At 46.7% G+C, this 26,810-nt stretch overlaps 2 protein-coding genes across 3 annotated transcripts; one reads left to right on the top strand and one right to left on the bottom strand.

Moving 5' to 3' along the window:
* Window positions 1-392: 392 nt before the first annotated feature.
* On the bottom strand, window positions 393-6,233 carry commd8 (COMM domain containing 8). 2 transcript variants are annotated; one of them, XM_079287169.1, is made up of 5 exons: window positions 6,177-6,233; window positions 5,434-5,589; window positions 4,455-4,607; window positions 3,989-4,144; window positions 393-656 (listed from the first exon to the last, which is right to left on the bottom strand). In XM_079287169.1, exons 1-5 carry the CDS (start codon window positions 6,219-6,221, stop codon window positions 636-638), a joined length of 531 nt encoding a protein of 176 aa, XP_079143295.1. In that variant the 5' UTR covers window positions 6,222-6,233; the 3' UTR covers window positions 393-635. The 2 variants fall into 2 exon arrangements, with proteins under 2 accessions (XP_079143295.1, XP_079143294.1); XM_079287168.1 differs by lacking the exon at window positions 6,177-6,233 and adding an exon at window positions 6,035-6,140.
* atp10d (ATPase phospholipid transporting 10D) lies at window positions 6,228-26,513 on the top strand. Its single transcript, XM_079287167.1, has 23 exons — window positions 6,228-6,591; window positions 9,279-9,652; window positions 9,868-10,062; window positions 13,162-13,366; window positions 14,074-14,159; window positions 14,762-14,868; window positions 15,368-15,499; window positions 15,793-15,905; window positions 17,541-17,793; window positions 18,366-18,589; window positions 19,212-19,403; window positions 19,565-20,258; window positions 20,359-20,465; window positions 20,671-20,797; window positions 20,909-21,093; window positions 21,545-21,845; window positions 22,083-22,159; window positions 22,304-22,429; window positions 22,536-22,736; window positions 23,065-23,145; window positions 23,251-23,355; window positions 23,482-23,669; window positions 24,772-26,513. Exons 2-23 carry the CDS (start codon window positions 9,366-9,368, stop codon window positions 24,965-24,967), a joined length of 4,182 nt encoding a protein of 1,393 aa, XP_079143293.1. The 5' UTR covers window positions 6,228-6,591; window positions 9,279-9,365; the 3' UTR covers window positions 24,968-26,513.
* The last annotated feature ends 297 nt before the right edge of the window (window positions 26,514-26,810 follow it).

Genomic DNA, 26,810 nt, shown 5'->3' with positions numbered 1-26,810 from the left:
AAGCTGTTTTCTCACATTGTCTGTGTCAGACCCATTCTCACCTTCTGGAAACACTGTTGGGTTTCGGCAAGCGCTGGTGCCTGGGCAGAGTGCACATTTGTAATTTGGTCATGAACAACAGAGTCTTTTGCCGTCCCTTGAATCTGTCTGACCATTTAAGCATCTGCCCTTTCCTACAGATTTTTCATAAATCTTGTCGTGCCTTCCAGGTGTGTGTGCGTTTCTGCACAGTGGGAGCTGCCACGTCTTCCCTGTCACAAACCAAGACATGCTTGTGCGTGAACGCATGCAGCCTTTACGATATAGAACAGTCTGATGGTTTGTTAGTTATAGTGGTGTAATAACCCATTTTGATAAGTTCCTTGTATTTAAAGGAAGTGAGAAAACCAACAAAGGAAGTATAGTTTTAATAAAAAAACAAAAGTTCGCACTAAAAGCTGCCAAACTACTCGTAGAATGTTCAAGTGCTCATATACACGACTGAAGTGCAAAGGACAGAAGTCATCATTACATCTGAAAAAACATTGTGTCTTCAACACTACATCATGGCGGTGAATGTCCTTTACACCTTTTAGAAGACATGAGATCCATCCACTCCTGTAATCACGGGTTTGAATGGTCCAAACATCTTTCCATCATTTCAACTGCAGCACCACCTGCAAGACACAAACGCATATCAATCAGCAGCATTCATTTGACGGACCAAGTGCAGATATTTACTACGTGCATATAGCTCAATATTCTGCAGATGGTTTACAGTTTGGTTAAAAGCTGTGAAAGCTGACGTGTGTTGTTAGCGCCTGTACTATCATTTGTTATAATAATAATAATAATAATAACTTTGATTTATATAGCGCCTTTCAGGGGACCCAAGGCCGCTTTACAAGAGTAACAGTTAGACAAAAACAGTTTAGACAAACAGTCAGAAAAACAGAACAAGTAAACTAGGGGCCGAAAGCCTTGGCGAACAGATGGGACTTGAGGGCCCTTTTGAAGGCGTCCAGAGTGGAAATGTTGCGGATCACCGCAGGGAGAGAGTTCCAGAGGGTGGGGGCTGCCACACTGAAAGCTCTGTCCCCGAAGGTTCGCAGTTTGGTGCGGGTGGTGGCAAGCAGGCCAGAGTCTGAAGACCGCAGGTTCCGGGGAGGGGCATGTGGGCGGAGGAGGTCCGATAGGTACTGGGGGGCATGGGCATGGAGGGACTTGTAGGTGAGGAGGAGGATCTTGTATGAGATGCGGGACTTGACCGGGAGCCAGTGGAGGTTGATGAGGGTGGGGGTGATGTGCTGCCAGGGCTTTGTGTGCGTGAGAACCCTGGCGGCAGAGTTTTGTACGTACTGGAGCCTGTCCAGGGTTTTGTTGGGTACCCCAAACAGGATACCATTGCAGTAGTCCAAGCGGGAGGTGATAAATGCATGGACCAGGGTTTCAGCAACAGACTCCGAGAGTGACGGTCGGAGTCTGGCAATGTTCCGGAGATGAAAAAAGGCAGTTTTGGTGACGGACTTGATGTGGGACTTGAAGGAAAGGGTGGAGTCCAGGATGACACCCAGGTTGCGGACTTCAGGAGATGGGGAGATGGAGCAGCCGTCAACCTCGAGGATGAAGTCACCCACCTTCCGGAGCAGCGCCTTGGGTGCCACAACCATGAGCTCCGTCTTCTTGGTGTTGAGTTTTAGAAGATTTGATGACATCCAGGTTTTTATTTCATGCAGACAGTTGACAAGGGACTGAGGGGGGAACTGGGAGGATGGAGTGGTACCGAGATAGATTTGAGTGTCATCAGCATAGCAGTGGAAGTTCAGTCCATGATGGCGGATGATCTTGCCGAGGGGGAGCATGTAGATGGTGAAGAGGAGGGGGCCAAGCACAGAGCCTTGGGGCACGCCATGATTGACTGGGGCTAGGGGGGAAATAGAGCCGTTGCTGGAAACAAAATGTTCCCTGTTATGGAGGTAGGATGAAAACCAGGAGAGGGCGGTGCCAGTGACCCCTAGAAGGTCAGATAGGCGGTTGAGGAGGATGGTATGGGAGACAGTGTCAAATGCTGCAGAGAGGTCCAGGAGGATGAGGATGCTGAGGCGGCCAGAGTCAGCAGCAATGAGGAGATCGTTGATGATCTTAATGAGGGCGGTCTCCGTGCTGTGTTGGAGTCTGAAGCCGGATTGGAGGGGCTCATAGAGCTCATGGTTGGACATGTGGAGATGGAGTTGGCCGGCGACTACTCTTTCCAGAGTCTTACTGAGGAAGGGGAGGTTGGAGATCGGCCGGTGGTTGTTGAGGTCATCAATGTCCAGGCCAGGCTTTTTGAGGATGGGGGTGACTGAGGCAGTTTTGAAGCTGGTAGGGACAATACCAGATGCCAAAGAAGCGTTGATGATGTCCACCATGTAGGGGCAGAGGGTGGGTAAACAGTCCTTGACCAGGGCTGTAGGCATGGGGTCCAGGGAGCAGGTGGACGTCCTGGCCGAGCTGACCAACTTGGCCAGTTGGGGAGCATCCACAGGGGAGAAGGAGGAGAGGTCACAAAGGGAGAGGTGCGGCGCTGAGGGGGCGTTGCCAGGTGGCTGAAGTGCGGGTGGAGGGGGAGGGGCTGGTGTCAGGAGCTGCTGGTGGATGGAGTCGACTTTCGCCTGGAAGAAGTCGAGGAATTTGGAGCAGAGATCGGGAGCACCAGAGGGATGGGGGGCGTCAATGGGGCGGAGTAGGCGGTTGATGGTGGAGAACAATGATCGAGGGTTGCTTTGCTGGGCACCGATCAAACGAGAGTAGTATACAGTTTTGGCCTGAGAGAGAGCTTCCTTGTAGGTTTCCACATGGTCACGAAAGGCCAGGAGGTGGACCATGAGGCCAGTTTTTTTAGAAAGCCTCTCCAGCTGGCGACCAGAGGCCTTCATGCTGCGGAGTTCGGAAGTGAACCAGGGGGCAGGGCGGGTGAAGGAAACAGTCCGGGTTTTGATGGGGGCGAGAGAGTTGAGACTGAGGGATAAGGCAGCGTTTTAGTGGGCTACCAGGCCGTCCACGGTGGAGTCGGAGGGAGCCGAGGCCATGTGGGTAGCTATCAGGTTGGATAGGGCTGGTGCACTCACAGTCTTGATGTTCCTAAACATGATGGTGCGTTTAGGATGCTGCCTGGGCAGAGAGACAGGAACAGTGAAGAGGATGGCGTGATGGTCAGATACAGCCAGGTCCAGACGCTGTAGGTCGGGGGGTGGTGGGCCGGTAGAGCACACCAGGTCCAGTGTGTGGCCTTTGTTGTGGGTGGGACCCTTGACATGTTGCTTGATGCAGAAACAGTCCAGGAGTGACAGGAATTCGGTAGCAAACGTGCAGTTGCTGGAGTCCACATGAATGTTGAAATCGCCAAGCAGGAAAATTGATGGAGACATGGAGAAGAGAGAGGTGAGCAACTCAGAAAGCTCAGACAGGAAGGTAGTGGAGGCTTTGGGTGGGCGGTAGATGAGGGCGACCTCATCTTATACCTCATTATAGTTTCCCCGGGAGTTGGTGAAGACCAGTGCTGTCAATACTCTGACCGGGTCCTACTGAAGACTTCTTAAAAACACCTCAAAGATGTATTTTCTCAAGTAAAAAGGTGATTTCATGAACAGTTTTTTTAATAAGATTTCATATGAAGTGTACTGTAGTTATTTTAGTGCACCCTGACTGTCATGATGAAGCTAACAAGATCACACATTCCACTTCTCTCATGTTGAGCTGCGGCTGTATGCCGCAGCACTGCCACCACTAGTGTTCATCCTCCATCGATGTGGAACATTTAGCAGGTGGCCGTGTTTCTTCTGTTGCATTAGAACAGCGTAGTTCATTCATTCATGTTCTACCGCGACCATAGTGTATCGTAGACGGATGTTTGGTTTTCCCCTCACCACATTGAGCTACACATGAAAGTGTGCAGATACACACATGCAGTAGTCTGCATGCTCTGAATTTCATATTCAGCACCTTTAAGTGGTGTGTGTGTGTGTACCTTGTTAGCAGCCTCTAGTGAACTGATGAGTGTGTTTAACTCCTCTCTGTTCATCTCCATGGTGACAGACCGGAGGGCTCTATTCTCTCTCACGTCCAGACTGAGACTGAGCAGAGGAGTGTGGAGAGAGGAGATCTTATCGCTGGACAGAGCCAACTGGAGACCGGACAGGAGAGAGAAGAGGCGGCGGCGTTAATACAGACTGTGTGTTTACTGAACTTCCCAAGGCTGCTGTCATAATATGGTGCGATGTCAGCACTCGGGCTATTTGAATACCTAACTTACTTAAAATATAGAAACAGTAAGCTCATCCTCATGTAGTGCTTCGTGATAGTCTTAGTTGTTTCACGCTGCATGCCATCAGCTCAGGTGTGCTGACTTCCTGCATCGTTTCCCCGAGAGCACCACAAGCTTTAACTGGGGACTTGCAGGAACACATGACATGATGAGTGAAGCATTGAGTCACCTTGAGTTGCCAGTCAAAGTCCTGCAGAGTAGCCGAGGAGATGGAGTTGGTTCTGTCCAGCAAAGCGTCTCGGATCTCTTCCCGTCGAGCTCTCAGCACGCTCAGCACAGACTCGGCGTGGCTGCTGTCCACATCTGCCAGCCCGGCCAGCACCTGTCCACAGCCACACAGAACACCACCCGCTTTAGGCCCTACTCACAGCAGCCATTTTTACATGTCGTCAGGCTCGTTTGAGATGAGCTGCGCTGAGCCTGGAGAGCGGACGAGAGCAGGCGACAGCAGCAGGGGGCGGTGACAAAAAAAACACAGGAAGTCAAAGAAACAGTTACTTCCTGTTAGATCCGATCTGTAGGCTACTTGTAGTTTACAGACCTTGTTCGGATTTATTTAAGAGTTTGTAAATAGATATATGTGGAAATATGCGTGTATCTGTATTATATGTTATCCTATCTTTTTATGTCTGCCTGTTCGTTTTGATATGTGTTGTATAAATAAGCTTTATTATTATTAGCAATCACACAAGATATGTTTTTAGATTAAACCTTTGCTCCACAACATGAGACGAAAAGCCAACAATCTAGCGTTAAATATTACAATTACACAGAAAACTTGGATTTTCTACAAAACGTGGTGTTTGTTGTCAAATCAAAGAGCCAATCAGAATCCGGACCGGCGACAGCCAGGCGTTTCCCATCATGCAGTAGGTGGAGAGCAACTGCGGCTCCTGGCTCTAAAATCTGCAGCCGCCTCGCTCTCGTGAGGTCATCGTTGACCTCGTGTTCATGACATCAGAGCAAGTCGGACACAAATCTACCCAGCATGCATTGCGAGCCGATCGCCGGTGATCGATTCTGATCAGGCCTGGCTCACCTCAAACGAGCCTGCTGCAGGGTAAACACAGGTGTAATTGATCAAATCATGAAGGTGGGCCGGGACCACCATCTATTTGACTCCATCATCTCCCCTGTTGCTCTCTCACCTCTTCATCAGAGCTGTTGCTCCCCACTGCCCGGCGGAAGAGGGCCGTCAGGGAGTCGAGCAGCTCCAGCCATTGCTCCAGGCTCCAGGAGGCTCCGTGATCCCCCCTGTGAGGAGGCTCCCGCCCACACAGTCCATCCACCACCCTGTGGCAGAGCTGCACAGCAGACAACACGGTGAGGGGCCCACTTTGGTGTTTGGTAGAGAGGACAAAGCTAGGCCTTGGGTGTTTTAGTTTGATACATTTTGTGCAATTACTATATAAACTTTTGTCTAAATAAAAGATTTGTCCAATATTTTAGTGATTTTAAAACAAAATAATTCGCCGAACTCAGCACTTAAAGACATAATAGGATAACAGATGTATTACCAAGCATGTTTAATGGATATTTATATTTACTTTTAATGCATAATTACAATGAAAGCAATGAATAGTTGCTTTTTAAATTGCATTAATTGACTGTAATCAGACATTGACATATGCAATTATTTTTGGTAGCATTAGCCAGATTTGAAAAAGACTAATAAAGACTAAATAATCCAATGACTCCTCATATTTAGTTGGAGGATACCGAAGATACACAACCAGCAGTGGGACCAACCTGCTGATTAACACACACCACGTCCACGGTGTGCTCGGACATGTGAGAGGACGTGAACACAGCAACGTGTTCTCTCTTCATGTCCGGAGAGGTAACAACTACAGCGGTGACCCGGCTCGTGAATACAACGCCTGCTACTTACTTTTAGACACTCGCTGACAGGTAACCTGTTCAATAAGACCACCATGTTTCCGTCCGCTTCCGCCTGCCGATCAGCTGACAGTCAGTCACGTGGCGAAATGAGCTGCGTTCAAAATGCCTGGGAAAAAATGCACTTCTGCGTCTCCGGTGGCTTCTTAGACCGCGCATAGAACGTCAGTAGATGGAATACTGTGCTGTGCATAACAGTCAGTATATGTGTGTTCATGTACACATCATGTATACGTATGTGTTTATCTGTCGCTGAGGATCTTCTAATCTAGAGGATGTTCTTGATGAGTGCTGCTGGTATTACCCGTGGTGCTTTGTGCTGCAGGATGCCTCTCGGTGTACAAACAGGGATGTGACCGAGGACACACGGTTGAAGGTCCGCTTGAAGACTGGAACTAACAGCGGGGGTAAGTGCTGTCTTTCACTATTTCTGCCGTGGACTGAGGCGGCCACATATCAGAAGTTTACTCCTCGAGTTGAGACGACGAACCCGGATGGGAGGGTTTTGGGTAAGAAGAAACCCTTCAGCCGCCCGGAGAGCGAACTTTTTCCATGAGCTACAAACTGCTCTCCTTCAGGAAGAGACGTGCATTGTAGGTGTGTAGTCATGTCAATAATGGTGAACAATGAGCATAAAGGCGAACATCAATGGAGGCTGCTGTGGACATGTCACAACAGCTTTCATTTCAGATGGTCCAGATTCCGACCCCTAAGGTGGTGAGAGGTCACCGTGCAGCATACAGCTCCGTGTGCTCCCAGAGAGCAGCATCACAGCTGCTGGACCATGACCATGTCTATGGCTGTGATAGGTTGGACTCCTTCAGTGAGAACTACTGATGAGACAACATGGCTTAACAGGGCTAGTTTGAGTTCAGTCTCGCGGTTAAATGTCTACATACACATGAAGTTGAGTTGAACAAGTCTTACATCCAGTTTGCACTGATATGATTTGTGGATGAGTCATGAAGGAAGGGTTCATTTATGGAATATCTATCCCAGGTATCCAATTAAAATGTTAAAATGCATTATTATAATATATACATACTCTAAGAATATATAAATTATCTTTGCTTATTTCAAGTAAAATAAGGGCTGGATTAAAAAAATAACATGCATAACAGAAAGCTTTTTAAAAAATGTGCATCTTAAAATAAAGTACTTAATTTTAGAAAACTGAATTGACTTGCAGCTTTAAATTTAGTTCATTCAGCTGTGAAGTGATGTCACCCAAAAAAGACACGATATTCGATTTTTAACTTCAAAAAAGATACATTTGTGTGCAGGGACTTTATCTGTGGTTATTGAAACCACATATTTCAGCTTTATTCCTCTCTGTTAACATCATTGTTGGACATGAATTAACGTGTTAGGATTCTGATTTGCTCAAAAGATTTGGTCTCGTAGCGGTGCTTCACATTGCCGCTTTTATTACAATCGCCACAGTCTCTGAACACATGACACCTACTGGTTTTAAACTGTCCGAAGGAAGAATGGGCGTTTCAGAGTATCTCCATTGTAGGTGAAAGACTCTGATCTCTCTGGTCTCGCTGAAAACATTCCTCTTTTTGGAGAACGTCATGTGACGTCATGTACTCGCGTAACAGAAGTTTTCTGACTACTCTGTCTCTCGCCCGTCTCTCCCGTGTGTGTGAATCAACACTCGAGTCGGAAAGTTGATCAGAATACACATATCTGATTGGCTGAGTAGCGTCACGTGATGTGATTTACAACGCATATAATTGGTCGGTGTGTTTCCTGGACCGCTGAACGAGCACCGTAAAGGCTGGAAAAGTTGCGCGGGTTAATATTGAAGCGCTCCGTCAAACTACAATAATTCTCAATTATCTATCGGTTTTAGGTCCAGGGTCCAGATACGTCGTCTGGGTCCGGACCGCGGTAAACATACAGGCTGCCTCAGCAGATTTGGGTCCTCTGTAAAAGAGATCACTGGTGTTTAAGGGACGAGGCAACGGCATGTGTCATGTGTCACACATGGGTGTCTGTGGCTCAGAGGTCCAGCGGGTCGTCCTTCAGTCAGTTCCATCCCCAGCTCGTCCGATTCATGCATGTCGATGTGTCCTTTGTATCATCTGTGTGTGTGAACGTTTGTTTGAATGGGTAGTTGGTCCAGATAGGCAGGTGGCACCTTGCACGGTAGCCCTGTCATCAGTGTATGAATGATGACATGTAGTGTTAAAGCGCTTTGAGTGGAGCTCTTTTTAATCTGTGGCTCTGCTAGTATTTCCTGCTCAGTCCCTGGAGCTATTTACAGCAGTGGTCTTTTCAACCGTTTCTGAGCCGCGGCACATTTTTTACAATTAAAAGATCAGAAGTTACAAAATGACACATTGTAGCATAATAGAGCACATACACTGCCAATTGAATGACAAGTCTCTAAATTTGTTGATCCTTACTCAGTGTGAAACCTGGGCCTGTTCAGATGAAAGTAAATCCAAAGGAAAGATAGCTTTCGCTGTATTTGTATGACTGCTGAATACATTTGGAACTGTTCCATTGTTTTTAGAGTACTACCATGGTTTCAGGATATTCCAGTTGTGTACGAAAAGAGGGGCATCGTAGCTTCAGCGAGTCACTTACGAGACTTTTGGGTGTGTCGTTTTTAAAAACAGCAGGCAACTTTGTTGAAGTGCCAAAGAAGGGGAGTGACACAGCCTCTCATTGTACGGTGCATGGTTTAACTGTCAGCATATTATTTACTCGGGTTCAGCTGCAGTACAGTTCCAGAGTAACCAAGTGTCAGATAGACTCAGATTAGACTCGATTGCATTTCATCAGCGCTGTCCTACCATCACATTTCCCATCCCCAGACAGCAGATCATCCTGATGGCTTGTAATAATCCAAGATCATTTAAGAACTGCAGAACAGAGCGTCGGCCGTTTTCAATTTACATGATCAAACTTTCAGAGCGGCTCATAAGAAATCGACTTGCGCTTCTGCAGAACCACGTTTAAGGGTCCAGTGTAAGATTTAGTGGTGTGAATTTTAAATATATAGAAGAACACCTGACTGATCCTTTTAACTTGCCTGTAAGAGCAAACTAGAGAAACACATTATTATATTCTCTCTTTGCAGGATGAGGACATTGTGAAAGTCCAGTGTGGAGCACAGAGGAGGGGGCCCATCCACTCTCACAGCTCAACTCTCTGCAGCTCTCTGCAGATGGAGCGGCTCCACTGGGTGCGACATCGCTGTCGGCAGCTGCTGGCAGGAGGCTCTGGGAGAGGCTGGTACTCTGCCCCTGATGGCCCGCTCGGCAAAACCTCCCTGGACACCCACAGCTCTCCACGGAGGGCGAGTGGGAAGCAAAGAACTGTATTCGCTCGCCATGGCCCCCCCCAACTGGGGTTCGAAGCGGTCTCCACAAGCTACGAGGGCAATGCCATCTGCACTACCAAGTACAGCTTGTTGACTTTCATCCCCATGAACCTGTTCCAGCAGTTCCACAGGTCAGATTGGTACTCGTGGGTTGAACACGCTGCCTGGCTTTGTTGAACAGGGTCTGTGTCACAAAGCCAGATCAGTGTGTCATCAAGCTATCGGTGGTATCAATGTGCTGTATACCAATGTAAATGGTGGTAGCACATGGTTGTACTTCCACTGCTTCTGTTGTTTCTTTGTAGTTTCGACACACTAACTTGCTGCTCTGGCCTTCCTTTTGTAGGGCTGCCAACCTCTACTTCCTGTTCCTGGTGTTACTGAACTGGGTCCCGGTTGTTGAAGCCTTTCAGAAAGAAATTACCATGATTCCTCTGGTGGTGGTCCTCACTGTTATCGCCATCAAAGATGCCCTGGAAGACTACAGGCGCTACTTGTTTGACAGGAAGATCAACAGCAACGTGGTGCAAGTGTTCTGTGGGTGAGTCTGCTTATCTGCCTTTTAGATGATAAGAAATGTTCTCCTGCATTGTCTCTGCCACACCCTGCTCCCAGCCCAACAAACACCCTGGTGCCTTCTGATACATCCACACAGCCAGCTCTGCCCATCTCCAGTCAGCCTAGAAGAACAAGCCCTACAAGGGGTCCTTCTGGATGACTCTTGATGGCAAAGTCCTGGACACAAACGAGCGTTCTCCTGGAAAAAAAAGTGCCATTTGAAATGCTGCAGCTCCACAGGCCACTCAACAAAGCTGTTAGATAAGGAGACCCTCAGGAGCCCTCAGTATCTGGTGATCCACACAGAAATATGACCTGCACTGCTTCTGTACAGACATCTGGACCTCCCACTCTAACCGGGCGCGGGATATAAGCTGCAAACCCCAGTGTTGAGTGTAACCTCAGCATAACTGTTTGGTGTGTTTACGTCAGTAGTTGTATCAGTTGGAGGAGCCATCATTTCATTCTGTTAGAATGTACAGTAACATTATATCGTAAGGAAGATTCGTCAAACCATGCTGTTCCATTTTGCTCGTGGATATATCCATCTGTCCAACGGATCAGATCTGAAAGGATTGTCAGGGAGTCAATGACGCACCCCCCTTTCTCTCCTTTATCTGGTTTCACAATCCGTCTCCTGGGACAGCTGTAAAACTTGCACCTTGAGTTTGTTTATAGCGGGAGTGGCTTTTAGAGGAGGTAGTAACTATCCATTCATCCCCCATTCCCACCTCGCCTGCCATGTCCGTGTCTTTACTTCAGAGGGACAGTGGAAAATATTCCACATTTAGAATGAATCTGCATGAATGTAGAAGAAAAGTTACACCTGGGGAACGGTTGCAGGTAGGTAAGGCTTCTTAGTGGAGACATGGACCAGCAGGGGAGCGGTGGTCTCATGTATAGCTTGGATTGTCCGTCCCGTCTTCACTCTTCCCTGGAGCGCTTCTGGAAGAAGAGGACGGTAGTACCTTCCTCCACAGAGAATGAGGAACTGAGCCAGCTCCTGAAGTTGTATAAAAGCAACAAGATCCGTACCACAAAGTATTCTCTCTTCTCCTTCCTGCCCAAGAATCTGTTCGAGCAGCTCCATCGCTTTGCCAATATCTACTTCATCTTCCTGGCTGCTCTGAACTTTGTTCCCGTAGTGGAGGCCTTCCAGCCAGAGATCGCTCTGGCTCCTATCACACTGGTGCTGTCACTGACTGCTGTAAAGGCTATCTGGGAAGACTTCCGCAGGTTTAAATCGGATCGTTCTATCAATAGGCTTCTGTGCCACATTTACAGCAGGTAAGTTAAATGTTGCTTTCAGTCAGTTTGATGTGTCAACAACCAACATCTAAGCTATCTTCTTCTTGGGACTGTATATTCCCCTTAGCGTTATCCAAGAAGGATAGTTGTGACTCAGTTGTGTGCATCTTATTTTCTTAAGAGTTAAAGGGTTTCGGCTTCGATCCCCGATCCCTGGCGGTGCTTCTGTGTTGAGTTTGTACGTTCTCCCTGTGGCAGCGTGGGTTCCCTCCGGGTTCTCCGACTTCCTCCCACAGTCCAAAGACATGCAGCTTAGGTTATTTGGAGACTCAAAATTGCCCCTGATGTGAATGTTTCTCTGTCTCTATATGTGCCCTGTGATAAACTGGCGACCTGTCCAGGGTGTACCATGCCTTCCCCCAATGTCAGCTGGGATCGGCCCCAGCGACCCTGAATAGGATAAGCGATTTGGATAATGGAATAAATCAGGCTATGAACGACATATGAACAAACCCCTCTGTACAAACCTTCAGTATATAGACAGGAATGAAACTGGAACGTTTGGTGTATGTGCTACTCAAGTGGATATTTCTGGCTCATAGAATGAGAAAGAAAACGGCCTTTAACGAGATTGATTGTACAATTTCATACATTTTGCAAGGCACTACATGTGAATAGGGTAAATAAAAATGACTTGAAGGATATCCCCACGAAACTTTCTCAGTTTGTAAAGACAAGTCGTCTGAAATGTTGTGTTTAAATAGACATGGTGAATTTATGACAAATCTACAGACACAAATAGAGAACGTGTATTAGAATGATCGGCAAAATGTGTGTTTTGGATGTTTTCTTTGGGAGCAAAATAGCCCAAAATCCAATCCAATCTACAGGAAGTAGATTGGTTGCTTGATTACAGAGAATTAGAAGAAGTATTATAGTAGCATTTGATAATGAAAGGTCGTGCTCTCACTGGTCTGGTCTTGGTCTTGACTCCGTCTCACCCTGTTTTGACTTGGTCTCAACCCCTCCAAGTCTTGGTCATGACTTGGTCTGGGTTTAGGTGTTCTCGACCTCAACACTGTCACAAATAGTTATGACGTCAAGGAGAAAGCCAAAATGTATGATTAGACATTTTTGAAAATGTATTAATTTAGACATTCAAACATAAATTTGAAGTGCAATAACAGTCTATATATAAATAAACACACAACATTATATCAATAAACTATATTTAGATTGCAATCAAAGTTTATCTTGGATCAGCTCATAACCTCACACTGTACATACTGGTAGAGTTCCAGTAATTCTCCTGCCCTGGCTGTAAAGGGTGTTTGACTGTGAGGGTAATGATTACAGTAACCAGGCATTGTAATCAGTGCATGTGACGATAATGCCCGTCAACAAAGGGCTGTGTTTTCTCTCTTACTCGGACTCCCTGATGGCAAATACCACCAGGAGTTATCAGTTGACATATACAGTACATTATGGTGTTAAAGGCTGACACGGCTTCCATGGTCAAAAGCCAATGCAAGTTCTACAGTGTAAAATAATAGGACTGGTCATTCATACTCACTCATCTTCATGCACACGTTCACAGACCCAGGACAAAAGTATGCTGCTCTGTGTGATCACAGTCACATGACATTTCAATAAAATTATCAAAGAAATTCAACTTGCGTATTTCCTTTTTTTCCCCCATTGATTTATGGCATAACTGTGTCATTCTGCACAAAATAAATATTTATATTCTCTCTAAATCTAGCCGTGATTGGGCTGTTTCCATCGAGTGTGCGATATTCCGCTGAGTCATGTTCTCGTCGGTGTCTGTCCACAGCGAGCAGAAAGCCTACGTTGACCAGTGCTGGAAGGATGTGCGAGTCGGAGACTTTGTCCGTCTGTTCTGTAATGACATCATCCCAGCTGACATGCTGCTGCTGTACTCCTCTGACCCACGGCGGGTTTGTTACATTGACACCGCCAACCTGGATGGAGAAACCAACCTGAAACAGAGGCAGGTGGTGTCAGACCTCCCATTGCAGGTAATAATACATGTGGATGTCTTACATGTTGTTCATTTTACTTCATTACAATTAGAAAAAGTGTCTTTCTTCAAATGCAAATCTTGTTGCCAATGTCGTTTTACAACATAGAGCAATCTCTTTAACCAGCCTATTAATGGTGTAGGCCTTCTTGCAAAGTCTTTAATGATTGAGATTGTTCATTTTTTTTATTCAGTTTTATTTCGGTTTTTCAAGTCATGGTGGAGATTTTCATTTCGTCTGTATTTCAGGAAGTGAGTTCTATAATATATTAATCATGATTTCATTCAGTAGATATGTTTTATTTCCTGTGAATTGCATTCATATTTCCAGTTGGATTCTTCTTGATAAATGCAGAATTCAAAGACTTACCACAGCAGAGTTGGGGGTGACTTTGATGAATCAGCTATTTGTGGGAAGGTGCTGGAGTTCAGCAGCTACCAAGTGGTGTGTTCATGTTTTGAACAGTAGAAATCCACCACATCCTCTGATCTGCTGTGTGTCTATATAATCCCTTTTGAGGCGTTGATTCAGACTGCGTTATACATCATCTTTACTTCCACGAGGATCAATGAAAAGCTAGTTGACATATTCCTCAGAAAACAGCCGTAGAATAAAGCGTGGCGTCGACCGGCAGCATGATTATCTGTTCTACTTCCACATCTCTGCTCTGCCGTGCCTGTCTGATATCTGTGGGTGTTTTCCAGGGAGAGGAGTTCACCGCTGAGAGCTTCCACTGCCGCGTCGAGTGCGAGAAGCCCAACAACGACCTCGGCAGGTTTAGAGGCTACATGTGAGTCTCTTTCCAGTCCAACATCCAACACATCTAGTCCGTGCACACTGCCGGGACCTCGATATATGGATTAAGACTTACAGTTCAGTATCTCATTTTATTGAGAAATCAAAAATATTCTCAGTTTATGTATTGATGTGTTTATGATAGATTATTGACATTGCTTTTTCAACACTAACGGACTGTAAATAGCCTATAAATAAACCTGCATTGACATTAGAAAACGGACTGAAATGCATAGAATAAAACACCATTTAGTGGCATGAAGCATTACTGCTCGGCAAAGCACTGTGGCACAAATTCAGAGGTGACATAATGTAACATACCCGATAGAATTTCATGTTTTGAAAACGGATAATGACACATTTAGGACTTGCGCCATTTATACATGAAGACAGTGGGACAATTAAGATGTGATCACAAGCTGATGGAAGGAAAATGATGTCAACAGCACCTGCTTTTGTCTCCCACAAAGCAATGCAGCAGGGCCGCCTCTGTCTCCTAGATAGACATGTCAGCGGCTAGAACTGGATTCTGTTCTGCAGCTGAGTCTGAGCTCCGGCCTGGTGTGTGTGTGTGTGTGCGTGCATGTTGTTCCACAGGGAGCACCCCGGTGGGGTTCGAGTCGGCCTCCATAACGGCAACCTCCTGTTGAGGAGCTGCACCATCCGCAACACTGAGACTGTGGTGGGCATGGTGGTGTACGCCGGTAAGAGCAGAACATCTGTCACTTTGAGGAATACATCACATGTTTGATTGAAGGACTTTTTTTATTCATCTTAACTTCCAGCGGCCTCAGCTGATCTGATCTTTTCCTGACTTCTCAATCAGCTCCTCAAAAGCAGCTCTGAGCTTGTTATTCTCTTCTCTCTGTGTAGTTTGATCTGTTCACCCTTTGTCTTCTCTGTTTGAGTTCCTCATCTTCTTATTCAATCATCTCATCCTCTCTTCTTGAGTGGATGTCAAGCCAGAGAGTTTTCCACTTCCCTTTCCACCTGTTGGTCGGATGTGGAAGGACTTCCTCCCTGGAATCCTCTCCAGATTCTTGTTTTTACTGTCCACTGATCTCCATGCTGGTCTAGTGTGGACATCAGTCTTCATTGTCTTTCATCGTACGTGGGGATTTGTTTGCCGACATACTTCCTGTATTAACGGTCTACATAAGTGAGCATGGACGTATACAGTTTTCCTCTTCCTGTGTGACGCAGGTCATGAGACTAAAGCCATGATGAACAACAGTGGGCCGAGGTACAAGCGCAGCCAGCTGGAGAAGCGTCTGAACACAGACGTGCTGTGGTGTGTGCTCCTGCTCATCATCATGTGTCTGACTGCTGCCGTAGGTGAGTCCCGACCCTGCTCTCGCTTCAGTCAGCTAGGAGTAGCAGCAGTGTTACTGCAGGGTATGGCTGAGCGCGTGAAAGCACACGTAGACTACTTGAGAGCCAGTATTGCCATGGAAACCAGTCACCGAAAAGACACTGACAAAGAGCCAGTAAACGCTCCAGAGGCTGATGCCGGGTTCACACTATAACCAATTGTTTGTAGTGTGTTTTCTTGCCAGATTTCCACACGTCCAGTGTGAACCATGTCCAGCTTTAATCTGCAGCTGCTCTGGTGTCTTGGTGTGTTTCAGGTCACGGCCTCTGGCTGAAGAACCTCAAAGACCCGGTCTTTCAGGTTGATACGGACACGTCTCCTGCCCTGGCTGGATTCTATGTCTTCTGGACCATGATCATTGTGCTGCAGGTACACGGTTCACCATTTCAGTCCAAGGTTAACAATTGCATTGTTGCAGTCTTGTTCAAGTCTCTTATTAGCTGCAGTTATAGATCCAACGCTTTTTCTTTTGTGGGCTAACCAAAGACATTTGAACATAGTTTTTTCTTTGGATTGCTTGAATGGATTATATCGACGTAGGATTGAGGGTCATGCATTTATTAAACATCTGAAGGTTTCATATTTGACAGCTCATAAGAATCCAACTTAAAAAAAAGAAGTGATAGCAACTATGGGCTTACAACGACTTCATGAGCCGAAATGGACAGAAGCCTGATGAAGAGAAGCAAAACAAACGAAGTAACTCTTACAGCGGTCCTTTGTGACTTCACAGAGGTCAGGGGTCAACACCTCGACTGTCCAGCAGGATTACTACCAACTTTTAACATGCCACCACTTTGAGAAGCAATCAGACATTCTAACACCCTCCTCTCTCATATCAGGACTGAGTGGCAAAAGAACTTCAACTTGATGCACACATGTTGCTTGGATCCTCATAGCAGCATGAAAACCAGGGCCACAAACGCCAGCAGGCTGCTAGCATACACAGGCAGACATCTCCACACACATCACACTGCTTATGAATCCATATTCTGCTCGTTTATGAAGAAAACATCCGGTCACCAGGCTACATCATAGCCTCTTTTTCCAACTGTGAGACCGGCAATGTGACTGGCTGAGAGAGTATTTAACAATCACCACACCCGCTGATTGATCTTTGCGCTGCGGCACACACACATACACTAAAATAGAAGGTGCACATGGAGACACGGGGGTGCCACGCATGCTTTTTGCACCCTTGTAGAACGGGGCCCTCCTCGTCTCCTCCAGGGAACGGTCACACGTGCACCTCCGGCCGTATTGAAGCCACGTGAAGCTTCATACCGACCTGCCGCGCGTTTTGTAAATCTGCCGACAACCGTTCTGGAGCTACTGAGGTCATGCCAACGCTTGCATACAAGTGCAGCAGTATTGTGTTCCTTTCTCACGTGTGTCATATTCCTCCGCTTCCGTCTCGGTGTCGATGTTTTTGCTGAAAACCTCCGTTTGTCACTGTGAGAGCTTCCTGTTGCTCCTGCAGTTGACAACGCGATGTAGTCGTGTTTCTCAGCCTACATCCACACAACTACGTTTCCCTTTCAAAACGCATATCCCTTTGCTACGTTCACGCCTGGCGTCCACACTGCTCCAGAGTTTTTAGAACCTCATGAAAAGGAGGCGTTTGGGAATGCTACAGACGTCGTGTTGGTTTGGCGTTGTGGTGTGGACGGGAGGAAACAGGAACTTTTGAAATGCATGTCGGGGGAAGCGGGGTCGGTTGTGACACTTTTGTAATGACGCCACGCAACCTTCAAAACTTCCACACAATTTTTAGAGCCCAACCCAAACGTGAAAGGCACACTTCTTTGAGAAATGGGAAACATTTGTAAAACGATTGTGTTTTCTTAAATGACTGATTTGTGCAATTCACGGTGGGTCTTATTCAATAGGAAAGGCTAAAACTCGCGTGCTTACATTGAACATTTTCAATCAAGGTTGGTCGAGTTGGTGCTCGTCGTATCCATAAATGCACCATGCATATAACGATCCATTTCTGTCCATCAGGTGCTGATCCCCATTTCTCTGTACGTGTCCATTGAGATCGTGAAACTGGGCCAGATCTACTTCATCCACCATGACTTGGCCTTGTACAACGAGCAGCTGGACTGCAGGATTCAGTGTCGGGTTCTCAACATCACCGAGGACCTGGGTCAGATCCAGTACCTCTTCTCTGATAAGACCGGAACTCTGACGGAGAACAAGATGGTGTTCCGCCGCTGCAGTATCTATGGGGTTGAATACCCTCACGAGGAAAATGGTAAGAACTGATAACATGACTTTCATTTGCCTCCGTTGGACTTATTTTCACAGCAGTGTAGAATCAGATCAGTTGGTTTTAATACAAACAAATTAGAAGTTTGTGTGATCCTAGCTCACTGTTTGATATCTGTTCAGTTTTAAATCTGTGACTTGTTTATTTTTTTGTTTTATTGTTATTCAATATTTCTGGGTTATTTTTCTGTGTTTTCTGTTGGATGTTCTGTGTGTTGTGCTATTTTTAAACTCTATGACAAGTATTCAAGGTCTAAAAACACGAGCAGTCAGATGATTAGACTGTGTGGTGAATAACCCCAGAGGTTAGTCAAACTTATTTGAAAGAGAGAACAAAGGCAATTATTATGAATATAGTTACTACGCACAAATCCATAAGAGTTTACAGACTAAGTAAAGTGGCTCAGATAATGTGGATAATGAACGTGTCTGATGGTCTGCCTGCTCGTATCTCTGAACTTTGTAGTTGTGTGTATGTGTGTGTGTGTGTGTGTATATCTCTCTCCATGGTTTGGCCCTGTGATGTAAATGGTCTCCGTTTGTGTTGCTGTGTGTCAGCTCGGAGGCTGGAGGTGTACGAGGCGGAGAAGATGGAGGCGGCCGGTCGCTCTGTGACTCTGAAGTCGGGCTGCAGTGGTAGATCTCTGAGCGGTCGCTCTCTCAGCTGCAAACACAGCTCTGTGTCTCTGCACACAGTCACTGGTGAGGAGGAGGAGGAGGAGGAGGAGGACCAACCGTCCAATCACATCCAGCACAGGACCAGCGCCTTCTGCAGTCGCGTGGTCAGACTCTCACACACACTCTCACAGACACACACTCTCTCACACACCATCACTGGAGTAGAATAAGAAAATAATTAGATTTCGATTTTTTTAGACCAATATTGCGATTATAAGTCAGTATTCAATGAGTTCCCTATTTTCTGTATATTAACAAACAATACGTTATTCTGTATATAATAGACCAACACAACATTGGATACAGTCAACATATAAACTGCTCTTTCTTCACAAATAATACAATCTTCCACCTTGACTTGTAAATTCAAGCCTTGTAGACATGTAATGTAACTTTCACAAACCTGAGATCTGCGCTCAGTAGAGTGCCGATCTCAGAGAGGTATGTCTGAAATGACCACCACTGTATTGTGTGTTGATGAGTATAACCATCAATTGGCTAACGCCCTGTCAAGACACCAATGAAAGGCGTTGTACTACAAACAAGCAGTGATGAATACAGGCCATCGGCTAGAAGTTGTCGTGTAAGGTAGTCATACGGTCTTGTCAAACACTGTTTGAGGTGCTTAGAGGTTCAGCAGTGTGTGTACTGGTGCTTCCATCAGCTGTTAGCCAAAACAGAACAATACAACTGAGCCAACTACCAACAAGTGCTGTGTCTGTTCAGACCAAGGAGGTGGTACCAGACCCTGAGCTGGTGAGGAAGTTGAACTGGTTCTGCTCTCCCATGCTGGCTCTGAGTGACGGCTCCTCCGGGACTCCGTCCAGCCTGGAGCTCACCTACATCACGGACTTCTTCCTCGCTCTGGCCATCTGTAACAGCGTGGTGGTGTCCTCGCCCAGCCAGCCTCGACACGTGGTGAGAAGATCACAAAATGTTGCTGACAGCATATTCCACAATACGTACGCCAAACTACATACAGTGTATACTGCAGTGGTGGGCCGTCAGCAACTTACTGAGCAGTTCAGCTCAGGAGTTCCCTTGTTTCCATGTTCTCTTCGTATGTCTCTTCTCTGCAGGTGCCTGAGACTCGAACACCTCTCAAGTCCCTGGAGGAAATCAAGCTGATGTTCCAGCGCCTCAGCTTCTCTCCTCTCTCAGCGCTCTCCAGCCTGTCCCCTCCCCAGATCAAAGGAAGCCCCCGCAGCTTCACCAGCAGGCTGTTTGCCCGGGGTAAGACCGGCTCCTTCACCTTCTCCACGCCCACTAACAGCACCCCAGACGGGTCAGAACCAGGCCGAGAAAGCAACCAGGAAACCTCCAACCTGAGGCGTGAAGTCCACTCATCCTCCAGAGTGGAGAGTGGAGGGGATGCTGAACAGATGGCGGACAGAGAGACAGACGACTATATCGAGGGTGCAAGGACAAACCCCGAGGGGTCCAGGCAGGAAGTCGAGGGCCTGACCGGAGACGTGGATTGTGAGCGAGCCACTGATGATGAACTGCTGTATGAGGCGGAGAGTCCAGACGAGGCGGCTCTGGTCCATGCAGCCCATGCGTACCGCTGCACCCTGAGGGGACGTTCTGCAGAGAGCCTGCTGGTGGATCTTCCAGGAATCGGATCATTGGCTGTCCAGCTACTCCACATCCTTCCCTTTGACTCCAACAGGAAGAAGATGTCGGTGGTGGTCCGCCACCCGCTCACAGGACAGGTGGTGGTTTATACCAAGGGAGCCGACTCTGTCATCATGGACCTGACTGAGACGCCGAAAGGTAATTAACAGAAGGGATGTGACTGAAGAATGCTGTGTTAACATAATAACAATATTAACAGCACTGTCTGTCTGTGTCACTGTCATTCTGTTTTGTTCAGGTTCAGAGCAGGCTCGGGAGATCTACAGTCGCATCAGAGAACAAACCCAAAATCATTTAGACGGCTATGCCAGAGAAGGCCTCCGCACGCTCTGCATCGCTAAAAAGGTACCGCTTCAGGACGGGGAAACCACACGGCTGTGGACAGTGTTGCGGCTCAGACGTGTCTCCAGAGAGGCGCTAGAGGGGCTTTTATTTTTGAAACAATTGAAAACTGAATGTTGTCATCATACATGTTGCTGGTATGATGACAACATCCAGTCAAAAGATCATTTCCTGTCTGGTTTTGCTGCGTGTTCTGTGTCTGGAGCAGGTCCTGGAAGAGGAGGAGTACGAGGTGTGGTCGAAGGGACAGCTGCTGGCAGAGAGCAGCATCGAGCACCGAGAGGAGCTGCTGCTGGAGGCGGCTCAGAGACTGGAGACCAACCTCACCCTGCTGGGTAGGAGAGGCGCTCGGCGCAGACATGACCGTGTGCACATCAGAGCTTGGAGCAGCAGTACTTAAAGTACGTTGTGTCTCTATATCTGTGTGTGTGTGTGTGTGTGTACAGGCACCACGGGGATCGTGGACAGGCTGCAGGAGGAGGTCCCAGACACCATCGAAGCTCTGCAGAGGGCTGGGATCAAAGTGTGGATCCTCACTGGAGACAAGAAAGAGACGGCCATCAACATCGCCTACGCCTGCAAGCTCCTTTGTCCCAACGACCAACTGCTGACAGCCAGCTGTGGAAGCAAGGTCAGTACTACTACTACCACTACTACTACACTACTACACTACTACGACTACTACTACTGGCCAGATGTAATGTTCATTTCACTGCATTGTGTGACTACTGCCAATGTCATTTTGAATGGTAATGGTAAGGTAATTGCTCTGGACATAAAGGATTCTCAAACCTATGGCACCAGTATTTAGTCTTTTTTTTACATGTTATCTACTGTAATATTTGGCCCTATGTGTTGTACAAAAACAAAAACCAGTTGCCTGATGCCAGTCAACCATTTAGGGAATTTCAGGTGTTTTTTGACCATCTGGCTTTTCTCCAAATTGCGTCACCAGCAACTCCCCAAGTTTCCAATATCCCTTCAGTCATGTCTTCTGTCACGTTTTTCATGTTCACAAAACAATGAATCTTATAAATGCCAAGCGTACGGAACAGTAATCCTGGAGTTCTTCCACATATCAGGATGCATGTGCGGCTTTACTCGAGGAGCTCAAACTGGAAGTGCAGCGTGGCATCGCCGGTTTGACGGAAGTGACTGCAGCGGGGGATCCTGGAGAGTCCTCCTCAGGCGGTGTGGGAGGCTTCGTCCTGGTTCTGGACGGACGGACCCTGGACTGGGCCCTGCAGGAGGAGCCGAGGAGCGACTTCCTGGAGCTGAGCCGGAGATGCAAGGCAGTCATCTGCTGCAGGTCCACTCCGCTGCAGAAGAGCAAGGTGGTCCGGCTGATCCGGGACCAGCTTGGTGTTATGACCCTGGCTGTGGGTAAGGACTTGGCCTGATGACTTCCCTCTCATTGTCTGTAATAATTACTTTTTCCCGCTAAGAAGTTTTCTCATTTCCTGAAACTAAACGTCAAGTCTAAGCCTGAGTTGGATAGCAGAGAGGGATCGGTTATTGTTAGACACAATATAATAGTGGCTGTGGGGGGGAGCAATGCAGATAAAACCTTATGAAACCTTGTGCATGTACTTAAACGTGGACCTCTTTCTGTTCATTCAGGTGATGGGGCCAACGATGTGAGCATGATTCAGGTGGCTGATGTGGGCGTAGGGATATGTGGTCAGGAGGGCATGCAGGTAATGACCCCTCCATCCATCCTGACAGAACACTACCAGACCCACAGCGGCCTGTAGACCTGCAGCTTTCTTTAGCTGTTCTACTCAACTCTGTTTGATTGATCTCCAAGCTCTCTCACTGTATCTTACTCTTCCTTCCCCCAGGCTGTGATGTCCAGTGACTTTGCCGTCTCCAGGTTTAAACACCTCAGGAAGCTGCTGCTTGTCCACGGCCACTGGTGCTACTCTCGTCTGGCAAACATGATCCTCTATTTCATCTACAAGAATGTGGTGAGAGTTCTGTGTGTATCAATGTTTCTAAAATGGCTTCATTTAAGTGTCTGGTACTCCCGAGGAAAACAGCCCTAAAGATTCCTCGCTGTCTGTCTGTCTGCAGATGTATGTGAATCTGCTGTTCTGGTATCAGTTCTTCTGTGGATTCTCTGGGAGCGTCATGACCAACGCCTGGGTGCTCATCCTCTTCAACCTGATCTTCACCTCCGTTCCTCCGCTCATCTACGGCGTCCTGGACCGGGACACGGCTGCACACACTCTGATGGAGCTGCCCGAGCTCTACCGGGAGGTGCAGACCTCCGAGGTGACTTCATGCACACGCAATCACAGCGGCTGTTGTTCAGCGTTTCGCTCTGTTGTTTATTCATTTTTTTCCATCATCATGTCAAACATTTCCTATTTCTAAGGAATGGAGAAGCTTTTGAAATGGGACCACAGGGAGCCAAAGCTCTACTCTGAGACCCAGGATCCAGGATCAAGTCCAACATGCCATAGTCTACTGACTGGACTAGATAAAGACTTTCTATAAGATTGTCCAGCTCGGGACCTTTTTGTTTTTTCTTCATGTGTGGACAGGACATGAAACGTGGACCTGTGTTTAGAAGGACTAAGTGAGTCCTTTGTCTCTGCAGGTCTATGCTCCCTACATGTTCTGGATCACAGTCCTGGATGCGTTTTACCAAAGTCTCATCTGCTTCTTTGTGCCTTACTTTGTAAGTACACCGTGTCAAATCCTTCAGTAGCCGACAGCCTTGCAGCTGATCGTCCTATCACGGAGCTGTAAACGCTGCTCATACAGTCGGTGATGTTTGTCTCAGGCTTTCAGGGGATCCAGCGTTAGTGAGCTGTCCTTCGGCTCTCCCATCAACGCCTCGGCCCTCCTCATTGTCCTGCTGCACCAAGTCATCGAGAGTCACACTCTGGTCAGACGCACTGCTGTACAGTAGGGGTGGTTGTTTGTGATCAGAGTCCAGACAGGAAGTGACATCAGGATCTGTGAGTCTTCAGTTGTGTTGTGGCTTAACCAAAACATCTGTGTCGTTTTACAGACGTGGATTCATGTGCTGGTGCTGGTGCTCAGTGGTGGGTCCTACTTCGGCTTCGTGCTGCTCTTCAGTTTGTTCTGCGTGACCTGCAGCCCCCCCACCAACCCTGTGGGGGTGGAAACCCTCGAGATGTCCCAGCCTCTCTTCTACATCGTATGTGCTCTCACTACTGTGACGGCTCTGTTACCCAGGTACACACACACACACACACACTCAAACACACAACTGGAAAAGTGCACAAGCTGGGTCCAACTTCAGTGCAGCCTACTTTGAAGTCATAAAGGCTTTCCGTTACAAAAGCCGACTTCATACAGCTGCTCTCTTCTATTATTGAAGCCATGCTGCTAGCTGCTAGCTGCTAGCTGCTAGCTGCTAGCTGCTAGCTGCTAGCTGCTAGCTGCTAGCTGCTAGCTGCTAGCTGCTAGCTGCTAGCTGCTAGCTGCTAGCTGCTAGCACAGGCATCTGTAGGAGCACTGGGCTGCTGGATGGCCAGAACAGATGTTGATGCAAATCTGAGATGAGATCAAGACGAGATTTGTACACTTGAGGAATATTTGCAAAGAAAGAACTACAGCTCTGGTGTCCATCGTCCCTTTTTAGAACCTTTTTTGCGATTGTGTGTATGTGCGTGTACGTACGCGTGAAACTAAAATGACCTAATATGGTGGGATACAGTATGTGTCTGTATTGCGGATCTTGGCTCATCTAAATGATGTTGAGGTGTGTGTTGTTTGTAAGCGTCAGTGAGACATATAACGGTACTATATGCGTGACATATATTGATACTACCATAAGGCATGGAAATCAAATGAATGAATTAACGGATATGAAAAAAGCAGCGGAACATTCAGATTGTATTATGCAAAGCAGCCTCCATGTTGTCAATGGATGAAGTCACGTCGTCTTCTGCAACTCTTCACTCAAATCCATTTTCCTGGTCTCAGTTTGGAAAGTCCTTTGAGTCATGTTGACTCATTCATTTTAATCCTAGTTCAGATTTAAATGCACCTTAGTACAGCTGCTAGTGCCTTTAAAGTGGAGTGTGTACTGTGTTAGATTAATGGCTGATTCTTACCAATATTCAGACGTCATTCACTGCATTTATTGTCAGTTAAGTTCTTTGATTTCTCGCAGGGAGCCGAGCCTAACAAGTGGTCCAGTTGTTAGTGGAGTGAAAGGACTGAAGTTGCGTCTCTGTTGGGTGTTGAGTTCATCATGTACTGATCCGTGTGAAGCCACATTCCTGGAGGACTGACTGATACTCACATCTGCCCCGCGTCTTCTCCTCTGCAGGCTGTTGTTTCGAGCTCTGTACAACACCTTGCACCAGTCTGCTGTTCTGGAACCAGCTCGGATGGACGTAGTCGATTCGGAGAAGTACCGCAGGAAAATGCAGCGCTGGAACCTGAGCCGGTTCAGAGACAACAGGCTGCGACTCTGTGCCGACAACCCGGGCCTGGAGCCCAGCACAGCCTCAGTGGTGTCCTGACGTCCCTTTATATATACACGCACACGCACACACACACACACACACACACACGCAGACAGGCAATGCAAGAAGAAAGACCTAAAAGTTGCTGTTGACATGCTGGGGCAGAATAGATTGTGTGGACGTTCCGCAGATAGCTATCCGTTCTGCTGAGAGATGCTCGTTTTGCGACATGTCAACACCCAAAGAAGTTTCAAGAACCGAATAATGAAGAAAGATGGATGTTCTCCTCAGTGATTGAATCACAATAGCGAGCATTTGTCTGTGAAACATGACCACCGTGTGGAAAAAGTGGAGACAATTTTTAGAATTTAGCTGTAGCTATGTATCATTTGCACGTCAACAAATCATGAGTTTATGAAGCTGATGATTAACAGTGATCGTAAAGGAACGAGCTGGCCTTCACGTTGTACTACAGTTATCATTGTGAGCCAGCAGACTGATGAGGAAAGAGACCAAGTCAGATTACCTTCCATAGATCACAGATACAATCAGAGATTATGATTTTTTTTGCTGTTTCATACTCTTCACCATCCTGCGCTGTATAATGACACAGAAGTTGCAGACCTCTCGACATGCATGTTCCATGACATTTTGTCAAATGTCAGTTTTATTGGCTTACTTTCAGATGAGCATAAATCCGAATGTAAGAAAAGGTACACAACGTCAGCATCCCATTGGAGTGGTGTTTGTGTCCCAATACTTAGCTGTGGTTTGGTCTCCACCGACTCCTGAGAATCTGGATATGCGACTGTTTCCTGTTTACTCTTTGTTCACGTCAGCTCTTTAGCGGGTAGCATGTGGCTCAAGAGAGCGCTGGACAATCCAAATGCATCCAACCATATGTAGACAAAGAGATTGTGTTTAATCGATTTGCTGTAATCAACATTCAACAAAGGCTTTTTCTGAAGTTCTCTCTTTACATGACGAACACGACTAATACTAGAGCATTCACTGGTGCTGTTTCTCAGGTAAACTCTCATCAAATCAAAAGGGGGATTTTGTTCCCAGAACCCCCCAATTTGTAATATTGTCAACTCGCTGTCTTAATATTACTTATATTTGAACCCATGACTGGTTTATTCTCATCTATACCGGTTGTTTGCATTTTTCAAAGTTGCAACAAATTCACTCAACTATCCAGTGAGTAATGATGACAGGGCATGTTTTACCTCTATAACTACAAATCATGTTCACTTGACATTAATACAGAAACATTTTAAATGCAAATTGTTCAACTTCTCATTTTTGGAGGTATTTTTTTTCCTATTCCTGATTGGTTGCGGGGAGTTTGTGTGTAGTATGAAAATGAATGTTCGGGTCCGTCACAGTGAGACTGGTTGTAAAGCACTTTATGTGCTCTACCTTTAGCAGATGGAGCTTCACCTGAAGGTGCACTAATGTTACTATTCACATCGTGGATATTAAACTGGCAAACATGTGATTATGAATATGATTCTGTAGATCCTAAACGAAAGACCGCCATGTTAGACGTGACAGGTTTGTTGTGGACTTTGCTGTAATGACTCATTTTGAAATAAATACTTTATCAAAAAAAAGCATCTTCAAATGATTAACCGTCAACTAATGAATGAAAAGCAACAGACTGCTGATGATCATTTGTTCATGTTGTTGCGGAGCCCAGCAGAGGAATGCTGGTTTTTCCATCTGTGATAGCAATCCTGATTAAACCAGTCCAGCAAGTCAGAATTCCATAGAGACATTCCATAGAGACAATGAATGGCAGGCTGACTTTGTTTTTTAATACTCAAATGAAAGCTCATTTGTTCAGACTGACTCTAAATGCAGCACTTGAAGCATGTTCAGCGTCTGATGGAGGGCT

Source organism: Melanostigma gelatinosum (assembly GCF_949748355.1).
Source record: "Melanostigma gelatinosum genome assembly, chromosome: 16".
Classification (NCBI taxonomy): domain Eukaryota; kingdom Metazoa; phylum Chordata; class Actinopteri; order Perciformes; family Zoarcidae; genus Melanostigma; species Melanostigma gelatinosum.
The sequence above is the reverse complement of the archived record's forward strand: the minus strand, read 5'-3'. Positions and strand labels throughout refer to the sequence as shown.

Coding starts and splice junctions, on each gene's coding strand:
- commd8 (XM_079287168.1), bottom strand. CDS start 6,115: ATGAAGAGAGAACACGTTGCTGTGTTCACGTCCTCTCACATGTCCGAG. Junction 4,608..5,433: donor GCAACAGCTCTGATGAAGAG/GTGAGAGAGCAA, acceptor GGCTGTGGACAG/GTGCTGGCCGGGCTGGCAGA. Junction 657..3,988: donor CACTAGAGGCTGCTAACAAG/GTACACACACAC, acceptor TGTGTCTTGCAG/GTGGTGCTGCAGTTGAAATG.
- atp10d (XM_079287167.1), top strand. CDS start 9,366: ATGGAGCGGCTCCACTGGGTGCGACATCGCTGTCGGCAGCTGCTGGCA. Junction 14,869..15,367: donor GGGCATGGTGGTGTACGCCG/GTAAGAGCAGAA, acceptor TGTGTGACGCAG/GTCATGAGACTAAAGCCATG. Junction 20,798..20,908: donor GACCAACCTCACCCTGCTGG/GTAGGAGAGGCG, acceptor GTGTGTGTACAG/GCACCACGGGGATCGTGGAC.